The sequence below is a fragment of the Ascaphus truei genome, chromosome 5 (assembly GCF_040206685.1).
Source record: "Ascaphus truei isolate aAscTru1 chromosome 5, aAscTru1.hap1, whole genome shotgun sequence".
Lineage (NCBI taxonomy): Eukaryota > Metazoa > Chordata > Amphibia > Anura > Ascaphidae > Ascaphus > Ascaphus truei.
This window is the reverse complement of record NC_134487.1, coordinates 40,645,777-40,664,653: the sequence shown is the minus strand read 5'-3', so window position 1 is coordinate 40,664,653 and position 18,877 is coordinate 40,645,777. Positions and strand designations below refer to the sequence as shown.

The 18,877-nt window shown below is 44.8% G+C and overlaps 1 protein-coding gene across 1 annotated transcript in view; it reads left to right on the top strand.

Moving 5' to 3' along the window:
* The window catches only part of COG5 (component of oligomeric golgi complex 5), a 457,324-nt gene that overhangs the window by 35,993 nt on the left and 402,454 nt on the right, over window positions 1-18,877 (top strand). The window contains exon 6 of the mRNA XM_075599712.1: window positions 3,237-3,357. Coding sequence (XP_075455827.1) covers window positions 3,237-3,357 — 121 coding nt within the window. The remainder of the gene's footprint in view (window positions 1-3,236; window positions 3,358-18,877) is intronic.

Here is an 18,877-nt window from a genome sequence, read left to right as displayed (position 1 = left end):
TGCCGTTTTTTTTTCCTTTGGAAAATCTAAGGTGCAGTCATATTTACCGGTAGCACCATATTCATGTCAGTGGTTTAAAAGGTTACAATTAGGATATTGTATTACTAACTACTTATATTTATTTATTTTTTCTTATTCCATTAAAAATAATAATAATGCTAAACGCATAAACGAATTACTTTGGAATAAACCTCACTACTCCTCTCAATTCTCTTGTCCAGACTATTTTACTACCGTCCTGCTCCATGCCCAGGAAAGATTTTGAGAAACGGAGCCAATGTGCACTACTGAGATGACGGATAAACTGTTAAAATCACTGCTTCACACACAATCCTGTTCCGAAACTATACCAATAATGTTGCACCCCCACCACATTAGGATTGTTAGTTTATAATCTTTTCATATGCCAGAATAAGAGACTAAGAAATAAGACCTGTGGTGCACAGGGAGAATTGGGTCTTCCTCACATACAATTCTATCCATTCTACCCATTTTGAATTTAAATCGATCACGCAGGTTGTGTTTTGCTGGATGACCAGTAGTCACGGTCCATGATCTCTGCATACTTATTCCACCAAAGAATCAAAAATGTGAAGAGCGCAAATAATTAAATAGTGCAAAAAGAGAAGTTGCTTTTTATGTATTTTTTTGATGTTTCAGTAATAAATAGGCTTTAAATTTTTTTATTTTTTTTTAAAAGCAAAATGTTTGGAGGGCAACCCCCCTTCGTCAGGTGTTGAGAGGAGAGAACCCAGTGTGACAAACACTAATATAACACAAGAAATGTGAAAAATAGAGTTACAATTGGCAACAACATCACAATTAATGAATATTTATTAGTCCTGATGACGTCTGCAGCTTCAACAGCAAGTACAACAAGGTGCATAATGTAAGAAAGTTGTCGCTCTCTACAAATAAACGATAATAATAATAATGTGTGCAAACAGTGTTGCATCTTCTGCAAAAACTGCCGCCTGGTGCAACAGAGCGGTGCTTGCGTAAGAAGTAATGAGGTTTGCACACTAATGTACAGAATGTTGCTTATTAATGACCAAATTGGGGAAAAAAATCGCTTCCTTTGTCAGGCAGCTACTTAAGGAGTTTCCTGATTTTAGGTGTCCGATTACATTTTCCCTTTGGTCTGCAGAGCATTTCATGGCAGGCTCCTGCAGCACGTACAGTAGGTTGTATAATAGTGGAGACATTATCGTCCTTGATTTGACTCTGTTTTTTTACTTTGGTTGTCTCTTTGTTGAAACGAGTGGAGAATTTACAGTGCGCTGTTAAAGCAAGATCTGAGTGCTTTATACCATTTGGTGTGATTACTGCTGGGCAAACTACTGAACTTTTCCAACAGCTGTTGTAACATGATATAGGGCTCCATGTGCTAGAACAACAGTTAGTTCTTACAAGAGTAGTGGAATCCTGCGCACACACCTCTGCGTAGTTTAAATGTCCTGTGACATTTGTGTGATGTTATGAAGTGTCACTCCTCCAATGTCCACTAACACAACATGCAAATCCTTCCTTCGAGTTGTGTTTAGAGCGGGATAAAGTTCGAGTAGCAGAGTCTGATCAGCTGCTGGAAGTACAGTGTTTAAATATATATATATTTTTACTGTATATTACTGTATATTACTGTATATTTCTGTCCTCCCCTCTTCTACACTTGAAACAGTCGTGCTGATTTCACTTTGTGACACCTTGTGTGCGATCCTTGTAGGATGTAGGTTTCCATCCTGTAGGATGTTACACTAGTTTACCCACTAGTTCATTTCTAGGTGGTTGTCCTAAATGTGAAAGGGCTGTGTTAAAGGAGCAATCCACCTTAACTACCCCCCATTTTTTACAGAACTGTAAGCAGGGGGCCATGAAGAGCTGAACAGTGCTATTTAAATTACCGGGATTACTTCCTGCTTTTTAAATTGGATTTAAATGACTGTCCAATAGAAAGCTGCAGCTGATTTTGCTGCTTTTTATTGGGCCTACATTTGGCAACCAAATCGCTTCCTCTGGTGAGAGATATAAACCAGTAGCTGAAAATAGCAGCGTTTAGCTCCAGGAAACTGCCTGCCCATCCTGTAAAAAAAGGGGGGTACATTTTTTTATTTTTTTAAAAATAAGAGTAGGGAGTCGTCAACTCCTTTAAAGAATGATGGCATTTGAGACTTGAGGATGGGGACAGAATTGCTCAACATCAATGGGAAGATAATTAGTAGATGCAGACACATGAGCTTGACAGTCGTCGTGAATTGGTTCTTATGTAGTGGAATGATGAGATTGGAGCAGATAAATCGATGCCCCAGAAAACATATGTAATCCTGTTTTATGAAAATCACAGTATTTTACAGCATTTTATTCATTCATGTTTTTCAGTGTGGAAAAAGGCAACCTCCTCTGGCGCTGAGGTGGGGGCTTGAAATTTCTTCTGTTAGACTGTGACCTCAGGGAAAAAAAGAAAAAGACAAAACATGCAGGAAGCCTGCAATAGTGTATTACCCAAGGGATAACAATGATAATTATATAAGGAGCAATTTATTATAAAGTTAAAATAATCATAAAATGCAATGTTATACACACAATTAATAAAATTAGAATAAATGAACAAGTGCCTTGCACTGGGTGGTGGTATGGACAAGTGCCTAAGCACTACCACAACTTTGAACTTGGGACTTGGTCCAAGATTTCTTTCTTTGCTCCGCCTGGTTAAAATTGAAAACCTACTCACCAGACGTGAATAGGTAATAAGCACTGGTTTAGTGGTCTTTGCTGTCGGGAAACGCCGTTCGCCTGGTGGTGTATTCGTCTCCTGCTGCTGGGGATCAGGTTCTGTGCTCCGTCGTGAATCACTTCCTGGAAGACACACGATCCGCTCGCGCGCTGACGTCACCAATTTTCGCCCACTGCTACGGTGTCCCAACAGTACCAAGAAACCATCCAACGCGTTTCGAAAGCTCTAATGGTGTCTTTCTTCGTCAGGGATAAGTGCTGATTACATCTATGCTGCTATATACCTCAGTTCATAATTAGTCTAACAGAAGAAATTTCAAGCCCCCACCTCAGTGCCAGAGGAGGTTGCCTTTTTCCACCAATCCAAGTCTGGGTGGAAGATACCAGAACAATCTCTTTAGGCAGCTCCAGGACTACCATTTGGACATTGTATCTAAGGTTATCATCTGTTGTATACATAAGCGCTGATTGCACACCTATTTGTTTCACCTATTCATGTTTTTCAGTGTGCTTGCGATTTGCTTCGGAGAATTATACGCATCTTGTATCTTAGCAAGAGACTTGAAGGGCAACTGCAGGGAGGTAGCAGAGAGATTACAAAAGCTGCTCAGAGTCTCAATGAACTGGGTAAGTTCACACTCTACTGTTGGTTGATGTATAGCTTGTTATGACTGCCACCGATTACTTGCATCTCCTGCTCCATGCATTGCACACAATGTGGGATAATCGCTCCTGGTTGTACAGGGAATCTCTTGCAATCGAAAGTTGACGTTAAGTGCAGTCATTTGTATGCCTTGTCATTCTGGAGGACCATGGAGGCCTACTGAGAGACATTTATTTTATGACAAACTCCCACAGTGGATGAAGGGTAATACAATTTAAGACAGATAAGCGTCTATTTATCCTGTCTTGTGGCCTTAAAAAAAAACAATTGGAAACCACGTGTATGTATTTAGGGATTTTGCATTATACAATATGATTTTAATATATACAGTTGTGTGAAAAAGAAAGTACACCCTCTTTGAATTCCATGGTTTTACATATCAGGACATAATAACAATCATCTGTTCCTTAGCAGGTCTTAAAATTAGGTAAATACAACCTCAGATGAATAACAACACATGACATATTACACCGTGTCATGATTTATTTAACAAAAATAAAGCCAAAATGGAGAAGCTATGTGTGAAAAACTAAGTACACCTTATGATTCAATAGCTTGTAGAACGTCCTTTAGCAGCAATAACTTGAAGTAATCGTTTTCTGTATGACTTTATCAGTCTCTCACATCGCTGTGGAGGAATTTTGGCCCACTCTTCTTTACAATGTTGCTTCAGTTCATTGAGGTTTGCAGGCATTTGTTTATGCACAGCTCTCTTGAGGTCCAGCCACATCATTTTAATCGGGTTGAGGTCTGGACTTTGACTGGGCCATTGCAACACCTTGATTTTTTTTCAGCCATTCTTTTGTAGATTTGCTGGTGTGCTTGGGAACATTGTCCTGTTGCATGGCCCAATTTCGGCCAAGCTTTAGCTGTCGGACAGATGGTTTCACATTTGAGTCTAGAATTCTTTGTTATACATAGGAGTTCATGGTCGACTCAATGACTGCAAGGTTCCCAGGTCCTGTGGCATCAAAACAAGCCCAAATAATCACCCCTCCACCACCATGCTTGACAGTTGGTATGAGGTGTTTGTGCTGATATGCTGTGTTTGGTTTTCTCCAAACGTGGCGCTGTGCATTATGGCCAAACATCTCCACTTTGGTCTCGTCTGTCCAAAGGACATTGTTCCAGCAGTCTTGTGGTTTGTTCAGATGCAACTTTGCAAACTTAAGCTGTGCTGCCATGTTCTTTTTGGAGGGAAGAGGCTTTCTCGTGACAACCCTTCCAAACAAACCATACTTGTTCAGTCTTTTTCTAATTGTACTGTCATGAACTTTAACATTTAACATGCTAACTGAGGCTTATAGAGTCTGAGATGTAACTCTTGTTTTTTTTGCAATTTCTCTGAGCATTGCATGGTCTGACGTTGGGGTGAATTTGCTGGGACGTCCACTCCTGGGAAGATTGGCAAGTGTCTTGAATGTTTTCCACTTTTGAATAATCTTTCTCACTGTAGAATGATGGACTTTAAATTGTTTGGAAATGGCCTTATAACCCTTCCCAGATTGATGGGCAGCAAGAATTGCTTCTCTAAGATCATTGCTGATGTCTTTCCTCCTTGGCATTGTGTTAACACACACCTGAATGCTCCAGACCAGCAAACTGCTAAAACATTGGCTTTTATAGAGGTGGTCACACTTGCTGATGATCAATTAATCAAGGGCATTTGAATGGCAGATCGGACTCCTGACGAAGCTGGCACGCCAGCGAAACGCGTAGAGTGAACTAGCAGCAACCCAGAGTGTGCCCCCCATGCCCCAGAACCCGTGTGAATCCATTTCGAGATCGATCGCGAAACCGGAAGTGACGCGACGGGCCGGACCGGAAGTGACGCGACGCGATCCCGGGAGTGGGGTAGATGGTGTATACTGCTGCTGCGCTTTGATTGTTACGTGTCTATGCACATGGTGCTAATGTAAGTGTGGATTACCACTGTTTTTATTGAATACATCAATAGTGAACATACAATGTTGCACTAGAGTTGTTTCTGTTTTCATCGAGGGTTCGTTCCACTGACACCAGGGAGAGTATCCTAAGCAAGATCCCCCTGCAAACTACAGAGTCTTCATATTGTCTTCCAATGCTGTTATTTGACTGGGAGAATGTGAGTTCTTAATCTCGATCCCCATGTACATTGTTACAGGTGTTTAGGATATACAGCTAAACCCCGTTATAACGCGCCTCGTTATACCGCGATTCGGTTATAACGCGGTTTTCCCGTGGCTCCCGTTTTAAAAAAAAAAAAAAAAAAAAAAAAAAAATTAAATTTTTTTTTTTTTTACATTTTTTTTTGCACACTGCACACACTGCACACACTGCACACACTCACTGCACACACACTGCTCATTGCTCACACTTCCACACTGCACACACACACTGCACACTGCACACACACTGCACACTGCACACACACTGCTCATTGCTCACACTGACACACTGCACACACACTGCACACACACTGCACACACACTGCACACACACTGCACACACACTGCTCATTGCTCACACTGACACACTGCACACACACTGCACACTGCACACACACTGCTCATTGCTCACACTGCACACACTGACACACTGCACACACACTGCACACACACTGCACACTGCACACACACTGCTCACACTGCACACACTGACACACACTCACACACACTCACACACACTTACAGACACTCACACACACGTATGCACACTCACACACACTCACACACACCCACGCACACTTACGCACACTCACACACACTTACAGACACTTACAGACACTCACACACACTCACACACACTCACACACACTTACACACACTTAGACACACTTAGACACTCACAGACACTCACAGACACTCACAGACACTCACACACACTTACAGACACTCACACACACTTACACACACTTAGACACTCACACACACTCACACACACTCACACACACTCACAGACACTCACACACACTCACACACACTCACACACACTTACAGACACTCACACACACTCACACACACTTACAGACACTCACAGACACTCACACACACTTACACACACTTACACACACTCACACCCACATACACACACCCATATACACACACACACTTTCTCTCCCATATATACATACACACACACACTCTCTCACTCTACACAGACGGGGGGTGGGGTCGGAGCAGAGGAAAGGCCGCGACCAGCACCACCACCCGCTCCCCCCCCTCCTCCCGCGCAGGCAGCGGGAGCACCGGGGACAGCGGTGGGGAGAAGAAACCCCCCGCTACCACCTCCATGCAGGCAGCGGGATCTGAGGTAAGCGGCGACCTGAGGGACATCCCCGCTCCCATCTCCTGCCCCGCGGCCTGTCCCGCGGTGACAGGGGGAAGCGGGGACAGGAGGGACATCCCCGCTCCCATCTCCTGCCCCGCGGCCTGTCCCGCGGTGACAGGGGGAAGCGGGGACAGGAGGGACATCCCCGCTCCCATCTCCTGCCCCGCGGGCTGTCCCGCGGTGACAGGGGGAAGCGGGGAGCGGAGGGACATGCCCGCTCCCATCTCCTGTCCCGCGGGATGAATATGCCCTAAAGCGCGGCGGCCATTTTTTTTTCCGCGACCCCGTTAGTAACGCGGTGGTCTCGGGGTGGACCCCGAGACCCGCGTTATAACGGGGTTTAGCTGTATTACACTATTATTTATTTCATTCCCTTTACATGGTGAAATTCTGCGCTCCCCACAAGATTGTTATTATGTCCTGATATGTGAAACTATAGAATTCAAAGAGGGTGTACTTTCTTTTTCACAAAGCTGTAAATACTAGCGCAAGATTGTGTTTGTGTATAAATATATATAACTAGCTGATATACCCGGCGTTGCCCGGGATGTAAATCCGTAATAGGTAGTATTATGTATAAATAGGGGAACAATAGGTGACTATTTGGTGGAAAGGTTGTATAATTATGTTGAAAAGAAACATGGAAGAAAATCTAATACGATGTTGTTTAAAAATGGTTTATTGTAAACACACCACAGTACAATGTATATTTTGGTGACATAAGTGATGTGAAAATGTGAGGTGTGTGTCCCGCTAGGGTGTGAGCGGGTGTGAGGAGTCGGGTGGGTGTTCAGTACGGGTGGCGGGTGGGTAGTGAGTGATGGCTTTGGGTGGGGCTATCACTAGGGTGTGAGCGGGTGTGAGGCGGCGTGTGTCTGGTGAGTGCGGGCGGCGGCTGGTAAGTGATGTCGGTGCGTAGAGTGTGAGTGCGGCGGGTGGGTGTGAGGCGGAAGGCGCCGGGTGGGTGGTGAGTGGGTGCGGCGGCTGGTCATTGATGTCGGTGCGTAGGGGTGGGAGGCGGCAGGTGTGTGTGTTGAGTGTGGAGGGTGGTTGAGAGGCGGCAGGTGTCTGAGTGCGGGCGGCGGCTGTGGGGCGAAAGGGTGTGAGGCAGTGAGTGGGTGAAAGACAGAGGCGGGAGGCGGCGTTAGTGCGGGCGGCAAAAGTGCCGGCGGCGGGTGGGTGAAAGGCGGGAGGGCGGAGGGAGTGCGGGCGGCGAGTGGGTGAAAGGCAGAGGCGGGTGTGCGGCGGGTGTGTGAAAGGCGGGAGGGTGGGCGGCGGGTGAAAGGCAGAGGCGGGAGGGCGGGCGGCGGGTGAAAGGCAGAGGTGGACAGGAGGGCGGGAGGCGGGTGAAAGGCAGGGGCAGGGAGGGCAGGGGTTGGAGGGGGAAGGCAGGGGTTGGGGGGGAAGGCAGGGGCTGGGGGGGGAAGGCAGGGGTTGGGGGGGGAAGGCAGGGGTTGAGGGGGAAGGCAGGGGCAAGGGGGGGGAAGGCAGGGGCAAGGGGGGGGGAAGGCAGGGGTGGGGGGGAAATGCAGGGGCGGGGGGGAAAAGGCAGGGGCGGGGGGGGGGAAAGGCAGGGGCGGGGGAAAGGCAGGGGAGGGGGGAGGCAGGGGCGCCAGGGGGGAGGGGGAAGGGCGGGGTGTCACTGTGTGTCAGTCACTGTGTGTGTGTGTGTGTGTGTGTGTGTTACTGTGTGTGTCGGGGGGAGGCAAAAACGGAGCTGGGGTGGGAGGCAAAAAACGGAGCTGGGGGGGTCAAAAACGGAGCTGCGGGGGGGTCAAAAACGGAGCTGCTGGGGGGGTCAAAAACGGAGCTGCGGTGGGGTCAAAAAAGGAGCTGGGGAGGGTCAAAAACGGAGCTGGGGAGGGTCAAAAACGGAGCTGGGGGGGGGGTCAAATACTCACACGTCTCAGTTAAGCCTCCCCTTCAGCAGCAGCAGCAACAGCCGGCAGCACCAGGGAGCATTTCGTCACCTCAGGTAGCAGCAGCAGCAGTGTGGCCGGGGGTTGGTGACCTCTGGGTTAAAGCGCACTGGCCAATGAGAGCCGTGGGGGGGCGGGATACACCGGCCAATGAGAGCCGTGGGCGGGCGGGCGGACCGATGGACCAATCAAATGGTCTACAGAGACTCACAACCAAGATTTTCAATTATATAGATATATTACAAAACAATGTTTAATTGGCATATAACCAGTTTTCCCATAACTTTCTGTGCGTGTGTGTGTTATAAATAGGTGTATAGCCAGAAAATAGAAGTGCATGCTCTCATTTGTGTGTGTTAGTGTATATATATATATATATATATATATATATATATATATATATAAATATATAATGTATTATTAGATCATTTGTTTAATCAGTATTGAACCAGTGACCAATAACTCTACAACTTTCGTTCTGCTAATGATCATTGTGTGTTGGTGCAAATGAATGCTCAAAATGTAGTAAAGATGGGAAGCAGAAGCTGAAACAGTTTGTAGATGCCTCGACTACAGCTTCTGTGCCGTCATTTGACAGATTTAAATATCATTGTAATTACAAATGAAATGTTCCTTCAGGGTTAAAACATCTTTTTCTACAGTGAGAATAAGGAAAGAGTAGGGACTGAGGATGGCTGTTTGTACACATGACTGCAGATTCATTGCTACAGTACTGCGTACGTGTGTATAAGGCAGTAATGTGTGTTTTATGAGCACGTATAGAAGCTGGGATGTTTTCCAAGCTGTGTTTCCCTTCTTTGATTATTTTCAAGGTAAAAAGTGCAGCCTGGAGCAACAGCGGTGCTTGCGTAGGAAGTAATGAGGTCTGCATACTAATGTACAGTATGTTGCTCATTTATGACCAAACTGAAAAAAAAATCGCTTCCTTCGTCAGGCGAATACTTATTGAGTTTCCTGATTTTAGGTGTCCGATTACATTTTCCCTTTGGTCTGCAGAGCATTTCATGGCAGGCTCCTGCAGCACGTAGGTTGTATAATAGTGGAGACATTATTGTCCTTGATTTGACTCTGTTTTTTTTACTTTGGTTGTCTCTTTGTTGAACCTAGTGGAGAATTTACAGTGCGCTGTTAAAGCAAGATCTGAGTGCTATATACCATTTGGTGTGATTACTGCTGGGCAAACTACTGAACTTTTCCAACAGCTGTTGTAACATGATATAGACCTCCATGTGCTAGAACAACAGTTAGTTCTTACAAGAGTAGTGGAACCCTACACACACACGCGCACACCTCTGCGTATTTTAAATGTCCTACGTCACGTGGGCCAATAGGAAGCCGCAAGGGATGATATCACAGCTTCCTTTTGGCCCACAGGACGCGGAACATTTAAAGCGCTATTTCGAAAGCCCCACCTGGGCTGCTACCGGCACCCCCTTCCGAGGTAAGTATCTCAAGAAGCAGGGGGCCCCCTGAGTTTAAATGAACGCAGTTCAGCTCCGGAGACCCCCTACATCAGGCCTGCACTCATTGTGCGGGCCGCATGCAGCCCGCCTGCACTCATTCTGTGGCCCGCGGCGGCTTTCCCTGTCCTCCTCCCTCCCGAGCCTCCTCTACCGGCCGCGAGCCCCCTTCTCTCCCACCCGCGAGCTGCGAGCCCCCTCCTCTCCCGCCCGGAAGCCGCGAGCCCCCTCCTCTCCCACCCGGGAGCCGCGAGCCCCCCCCCTCCCTCCTCGAGCCTGCTCTCAGGACTGCACGAGTGTGCTAGTCCTGCCTGCTCCGTGAGGTGCCGTTGGGGGGGGGGGGGGGGGGGTGAGGTGCAAGGGGGGGAGGTGAGGTGCAAGGGGGGGAGGTGAGGTGCAAGGGGGGGGGAATGTGAGATGCAAGGGGGGGAGGTGAGGTGAGGTGCAAGGGGGGGAGGTGAGGGGCAGGGGCAGGGGGGGGAGGTGAAGTGCCAGGGGGGGAGGTGAGGTGCAAGGGGGGGAGGAGAGGTGAGGTGCAGGGGAGTGAGTGAAGTGAGTTGCAGGGGGGGGAGGTGAGGTGCAGGGGGGAGGTGTAGTGGGGTGATGTGAGGTGCAGGGGGGAGAGTGAAGTGAGGTGTAGTGGGGTGGGGTGAGGTGAGGTGCAGGGGGGTGATGTGAGATGCAGGGGGGAGAGTGAGGTGCAGGTGTTGAAGTGCAGGGGGGAAGGGGGGTGAGGTGAGGGGGGTGGGATGTGTGTGGTCTGCAAGGGGGTATTGTGTGTTATGTGGAGGGGGAGTATTGTGTATGGGTGAGGGGGAGAGATGGGGGTAGACCTAGGGCAGTGATTTTCCTGTAATTTACACATCATTTGAAAATAATACTAAATACAGAAGAATTTGCAATGCATCTGATCTCGGGCGCTGTATTAGAGAGGGTTGAGGTTCGTTACAATGCATCTGATTTCAGACGCGCTATTAGAGAGCGTTGGGGTTCCTTACAATTTCACAATATAATTATAGGGTTCCTTAACAAAAAAAAAATGAAAAAACTCTGACAAACTAGCAACTTCCTATATCCTAAATAATTCAGGCGCTACCCATGTATGTTGTGCCAGCTTTGCCACTGTATTCTGTGGAAACGTAGTGATAACACATACCAGTAAAGCGCAGAATATCACAAATAGCAATGCCATTGGCTACATCTGCAGATCACTTGCACTCTCTGCTTAGAGGAGACTGGAGACGTGCCCCCATTTATATTTCCATTGCAGCCTATGCTGATTTGCCTCCCCCACATATGCCAACAAAAAAATGCTTTAAGAAGTAACTTAAATATCTGAAAATCTGAAATCAAGAAAATATGTAACCGTTTTAAATTTGGGAGATCAAAAAAAGCTGGTGGGAAGTGAAAATGTAAACTGGCCTGATTAAACTTGGTAATATCATACCCTGCATTGTAACGTGTGTCTATTGACATTGAATTTGACCTGATATAAAAAGAAGATATATGAAAATGAACAAAAATCAGGCTAAGAATAATTTCAAAGCTGCTACTGTAAATTTTTATTTGAGATTTGCTGATGAGAAAGAAGCCAGAGGAAACGGGACTCCTCATAAATGGTATGGAAAACATAATTTTTATTCCACAACTGAATTTGACATTATTGCTTGGTGGTCACTGTCCTGAACAGCACCACTTGTGTACAGTATGTGACATGGGTTTATACACACCGCTATCCAGACGACTCCCTTATCTCCCCACAGGTCCCTAAAATGAGTAATAGCTCCCTAAATCCATCACAATATGCCTCCAACTCGTGTCTGCCACCGAAGATCATATCTCTAGGGATTCTCTGTCCCTTGTTTTACTAGGAAAAAATATGTAATTACCTGTAACACAAACCTAGTGCAGCAAAATGTGTCCAAAAAAGCAGTCACTCTCTTTAAAAGCATGCAACGGGCAATTAGGGCCCAAATACCATACTCAGTGGTTGACAAATCACCAAAAAATCTACTCGCCACACAAAAAAATCTACTCGCCACCTAGTACCAAACGTGTGCTGCTTGGGCCAATATTTACTCGCCCGGGGGTTAAATCCACTCGCCCGGGGCGAGCAAATGTATAGGTTTGTCGAACACTGACCATACTTATAACTTTTTAGATTTAATATATGAAAGTAATACAGTGCTTGGTTACAGAGAAAGGAATGTTACAAGAAACATAGTGAAATATGCAGACGGTTTGAAATAATGGGTAACACAAACAAATTCCTAACGTACGTTACCACATATTAGGCTTCTCAAAGGGTCTCGAGTTGGAAATATGTGAATTCACCTGTCATAGCGTCAACACTACCTTTGTTAAATTCTAACTTCATGAAACAAATGAATGGTTTTATCCTAACTTTGCCTCTGCATGAACCCCACCTTTTTTCTGGCTGTGTCCTTAGCTTCCCCTCAAAAAATACCCACCAAGGTGAGGAGGGTCGCAGTGCACTGCAGGAATGGGCTAAGACAGAAGATGGTTAATAAGGTAACTTATTGGGGTCAGGGCATGAGAGGAGTAAACGGGACAAAGAACCTCTGACGCGTTTCGTCCTGGAGTAGCACTTGATCTCCCGGAGACGGCAGGGAGACCGACAAAGAGAGGGGCTTGTTAGTTAAATCCCCAGTAATTCATACCGGTACGCAGTACTGGCACTTATTGTCGTACTTGTACTGCATAACAAGCTTTTTTTCCCCACCTCTGCTGGTAGGTCTTGGTACTGTCACCAGACCTCCATAATATATAACCTCTCTGTCTGGCTCCATAAGGGGGTTACATCGGTGTAGTGGTGTATTAGACATCTGCATTAATTTACCTTGTCTCAGGGGTTGCTTGTGGTCGGCTGGGCCATGGAAAAGATGGCCGCGGAATGTTTTTATAGTACAACCTCAATCTTGATTAATACTCCCAGGCTTGGGAACACTGCATTCACAGTACATGTAGCTTGACATAGTTGTACTTCTTTTTCATCCATACTAATATCACTATTTACCTGAGTGCCCACTCTTAACACACATGGGAGGTACATGTACTTGTTACTTTACTGATCATTATCTGGTGGACCAGGCCCCCCTTCTTAGCAATATCCTTAATATCCCTTTTACTGTAGGCCCATTCTGAGATCCTGGCCCGTTCTGTGCAATGTTACTGTTGCTTTCCAATCCCTGCAGCCACTTCCTCAGGGAGTACTGATAACTGTTCGCCAGACATCCTATGGCACTTCTGCTTGGCCCACGGAGGCATGCCTGCATTCCCGTTACTGGGACATGCTCTTCTCTTCTTATGGTCATATTATTGGATACTATCTGAAGGGGCACTGACCCTATCTGAAACACAATAAAAGGGGGGCCTCATCTGTGCTATACTTTGGGGAACATCTTCCCTACATCTACTTTCTTGAGCTTCTCTTCTCCTGCAATGCTGGAACTCTGTCCCAGAAACCTCTGCTCCTATCCTTTTATACCTCCTATGACACAGTCCTGTTGTGTCACTACTGGGAGGAGCTTAAACATCTACTCTCACTGTTAACTCCTAGTGTATTTTAGTAACCATCACCAGGGGAAAGGGGTGTACACAACACACAATTTTATTGGGCCATCAATGACCACCCCAGGTTAATCTCTGGTTGCCAATTTACTATAAACAGTTGTGCTGGGTTATGCCTTGATCACGTTATATTCCCAGATCAGGTGGCTCTTTGATAACCACCCCTAGAAACTGTTATCTAAACATTTTTTTTTATTTACTGACCAATAAATACCTAGGCCAGTTTGACTTTACATAGGCCCACCCTCCATTTTAAGAAAACAAAGCATAAAAATAACACTTACTCCTTAGGAGACTGTCTACACCTCAGCTTGCTCTCTGATTGATTGGCTGGTCAACTAAACTGGTTCCCAGCCCAAAACCCACAGTCCGGTTTACAGATGTACCATATTACAATATCAAAAGTCCTTATTTGTTTTGTTGGGGACTCGGCCTCAGAAAGTCCAGGAAATCCCACTGGGTCCAATCACTTGGACAGGACTGCCCTGCTCCCACAGCAGTCTCGCGTCCTTCACTCTTCCACAGGCTTGTTCTTCCTGGGTGTGCAACCCATGCTGTCCCAGCAGGCTCTTCGACCAGCAGGCCTTGGGAACTGTGCCAACCTGCTTCGTCCTGGTTGTGGAAAAAGTTTCTCCTCCTCTCTGGGGGAAAACAATCTCAATGTGTGAATCTCTCCCAGGGGTACAGGAGGAGAAACTTCAATGGCGCCATGAATATCGGCTCACTCGGTGTGTTCTGTGATTGATTTTTTTCCCCCCAGGCTAACAGTTGAGCAGGGGAATCCCACAAGCTTCTGCGATCAGGGGGCAGTGCTTAGCATGGCTTGTCAAATGACATCACCACTGAGCCATCAATCAGAGGCCCTACGCGTTTTGTTGCTATGGCAACTTCCTCGACATGCATACATGCATACATGCATACATGCATACATGCATACATGCATACATGCATACATACGTACACGTGTGTATATGTGTGTGTGTGTGTGTGTACGCGTACACATCAACACATTGCATACCTGGTTATTAAAATACTGAATATTTTAATGCTATTTTCGTGACAGTCACTTGAAGCATTTTATTACTTTCTGAAAAAAATACCTTATTGGCTTTTAAGTAAATGTATTTACATGCAAGAGCAAATCCATACATCTGAGAGCAAGTGATTAATTTTCTTGCAAGAAGACTGTAGGAATCATTTGTTTATTTTTAAAAATTTACGCAGCCTTGACTTCATATCCAATTAGAGGATGAGCCAGATATTTGGCCTCCTTTTGTCGCGTCTTTCTTAGTAAGTCTAGGATTTAAATTCCCTAGGCTCATAATTTGACCAGTTTCTAAAAAGATTGTGTTGAGATAAATTACGAAATGGAAAACTGGAGTTTTACAATGTCTATCTACACTGACTAGCTCAGCGACCAGCATATCTATGCTACTGAAAACAATAGAACCACTTGACACAGTTCAGCTCCATGTAGCAAATACTATTCAGTTACATGCTCATAAATACAGGTGGGGTGTCCTTGAACAGGATTGTGTTTTTTTCTCTGTCTTCAAGCTGCCAGCCTAGCTGTTGCAAAAATGTTGTGACTTCTTGTAGGTTTCTTGGCGTCAGCCAATTGCCTTGGCAACGCCACTGCCTTTTTACCAGGATGGACTGCTCCCCCTCCCCTTGCCAGGTGGTATTTTCCCAGTTAATTTTCCATCAGTCCAGACCAGCAGGCTGTCATTTAGTACCAGCAGCCATCTTGAGCAGTCCTCTCCTATCCTGGTAAAGTTACTGATTATTACCTATCCCTATATCCTGCAGTTATCCCACTGCCCTCATAGCTCCCGTCCCCTCCATTGCTCTCATGTCCCAGTGTTCCCTCTGTACTTTTTCTCCCTTTTTATTTGTATGTTGTTGCCCCCAAAAAAACACTTCAGCAAGTAAGAAGGTTCCCTTGCTTGATATATGGGATTGAGTTAACCTGCCTGTCGCTACGCATCTATCAGGGTCTTCTTGGTCCAGAACATGGGTCATTCTCGACCTTACACACGTCTTTGTGGCACCCTGGGCTCTACTGAATGGAAGTAACCCAGGCGAGCGTCCTTGCTGACATCTTGTAGCACCTCACAGTTTAGTATCCAAGTATTTGCAAACTACTGTAAATCTTTAATAAACCCCATCGTGTGTTTATAGTTTGTTTTTAATGAGCACGAGGTAACCTTACGTTTGAGATACATTATGGTCAAGAGTAGCAGTTCCCTTAGAGCCTGGGAGTCTGGAGCTGAACCATGTTACTTTTTGCTCCAGAGACCCACTTTTTCTCATCCTGGTAAACCAAAAAAACAAAGGGAGAGTGGGTGGGAGGGTGAAAAAAAACAAAACAAAAAAATAGACTGCTGCTTTAAAGCTGCCGTTCAAGCTGCCGTTTTATTTTTTTCCATTCAATATGTGCATCAATACAATCTACACACTGACAAGTGATTAGCTAAGTTGCCTATCGACGAGGATTCGTCTTGGGTGTTCATTAAATCTGTTAGTGCAGCAGAAGAGTACCCAAAATGCAAAATTCTGTGTGGAAGATCATGTGACCAGGCAGTCACTAGATACAATTGGTGCACTGTTAGAGAGAGTGCAGGGCTCGAGCTAGAGCCTGTCTCAGAAGAGGAAGGGGGTGTGACTTTGTAAATGGTTGCTATAGAAACAAAAACATTTTTTTAACTGCTAGAAGTATTTTTTTCATAGTACAGAACGGATTTATTTAAAAAAAACCTCACACGTAGGCTATTGCTTGAACTGCAGCTTTTTTTTATTTCAAACATTTTTATTAGGTATTTCAGCATAACACAAATACTGTTAATTAAGAAAAGTAATAATAATGGTAGAGAAGAAAACAACACAAGGGTATACCGGCAAACATTGATCACATTGCATATAGTAAATATAAATAAAATAGTTTGGCAGGGCTGAAATTGGACTTGCAATGTATTGGTTTTTTTTCCAGCGGGATACAGTAATATAAAATAAAAAGAATAACAGTGGAGAGATAGAGGGGGGGATGCCACCACTTCTACCTCGCCCCACCAGTCCACGAATGGCCACGAAATCACCCAACCATTCTATGCCATGTTCACTGATTAATTCCCGACCACTCCAGTCTATTCCAGAGCCGTTCTCCCGCCACTCTGTTTGATTGAGGGGAACCCACTGTCCTCCAAGTCTCGTATGGCTGTTTAATTATTTCACTCAATTTAGCTCGACTCAACTCTCCAACCATGGTACCCAGGTTCTATCAAATCTATTAGTGGAGTGTCTAAGAAAAGCCGTTAATTTCTCCAACATTACTTAGTTTATCCTTTTTCCCACCGTGTCTGGATGGGGGTGATCGTTTTTTCCAGGCTGCCGCAATAGCGCATCTGGCCGCTGTTAAAATGAATGAGTTCAGGCGTTTTAGGGAGTGGTTCACGTCCTCCCCTAATTTAGCTAATAGGTAAGTTAATGGGTTTATGGGGATTGTTAGTTCTGTCAAGTCTCTAAGAATTTTTGGGGATAGTAAGCCAATAGTTTTGGATAGCTGGGCATGAACTGCAGCTTTAACACACCAGGCCCTAGTATTTATTTAATTTTTCCTTCCAGTCACAAACTCCGTCTTTTATTTTTTTTTATATTTTAGACTAATGTATTTTTTTAAGTTGCTTTCCGTGGTACAGAGCATTAGGCTTCATATCATTCTCTCAATGTTTAGACAAATTCTGTCTGCTCAAGGGAATGGGAAGTTCCTGTAACTTGACAAGGTTTTACAAGATCCCTGCTGTGGGTACTATGATGCAAAAAAATAATATTTGTTTTATATGTGCTGCATAGTAATTTTAATCTATTGTTGTCAATATGTCAGAGCTCCAATTTGGAAAATGTGGAACAAATATTTTAGCTGTCTTTTTCCCTTGGGTTAAAGACCTATGTAATGGCAAAGGACAGGGGAGCCTCTCTGATAAATAGGGGGTGTTGACCAGTATGAGTATATCTTTGGCAAAACTATTGTGCAAATGTGAGGGGGTGGTATTTGAATTGGTTCTTCCAGTATTTGGGCACTATTACATGTTGTGGAAACAGTTGGTATCTCAAACCACTTGAGAACAAGAGAAGATCGCACTCTGACTCTTCTATTATTCACTCTCAAAACCTGTGGCATCTGATCTGCTTTAGAAAAGAAATATAAAAACCAAATTCCGGAAGAACAAATCTCTTCTGCTACTGATTTGTTAGTTTAAAAGTTTTGGATAACTTGGATTTTTAGAATTGTGACCCATGGGTTTGTATATGCTTATAAGCACCATTCCAATGTATTCCCATTTGCACCTGCCAAAATGGTGCGAACGCTTAATTAATTATAACACTGTTTATATATGTTTAATTGTTCAGATACCATTCTTATCACTTCTGCCTTTATACACAACATCAGCTCTCCCGAGTGAACACTAGGAGAGGATAGGAGAAATCTACTTAAGTCATTCAGTAATGCTGCTACAGTATTCTAGGTGGTACTGCTGCATTAATCTCTCTACTGCTCCAGTTGACAGCCACGCTTTACATCAATGATGAATTGCCATGGAAATTGTCATCCAAAATATGTGCACAAGTGGTAATACATAATAATACAATCTCGTCACTGCATGTTTTAGGGCCTCTGGTATCTTGTGGTTTGCTCTGGTACCCTAACACTACTCCTAAAATAACATTGTGTGGTCATAGTAGTGAAGTGAGAAGACTGATTTGATGTAAGAAGACTCCCCACTAAGTGTACACTTGATATTAAAGCCATTTTTTCAAGCTTACAGTATGTACTCAGCCATGGCTAGGTATCGCTACTACATATCCAGATGTTGGCAAAGAAGGGTGAATAGCCATGTTGTTTTTTTCTTCCATGTAGTAACAAAGGAGGGAGAGTGAGTTGGTGGTATGATATCTTTTATTAAACCAACAAGTAGTTGATATGTTACAAGCTTTTGAAACTCTCTGGGTCCGTAATCAGGTAACCCAATCATACCACCTACTCCCTCTCTCTCCTTTGTTACTACATTTAGATGTAGACACACTTCATGTTCCTTGCCTGGCACAGCAAAAGGCTCAATCATGCCAGAACTCCATTGTTGCATTATAGCAAAGCACTTTTTTTTTTTACATTTCAAATATTTTCA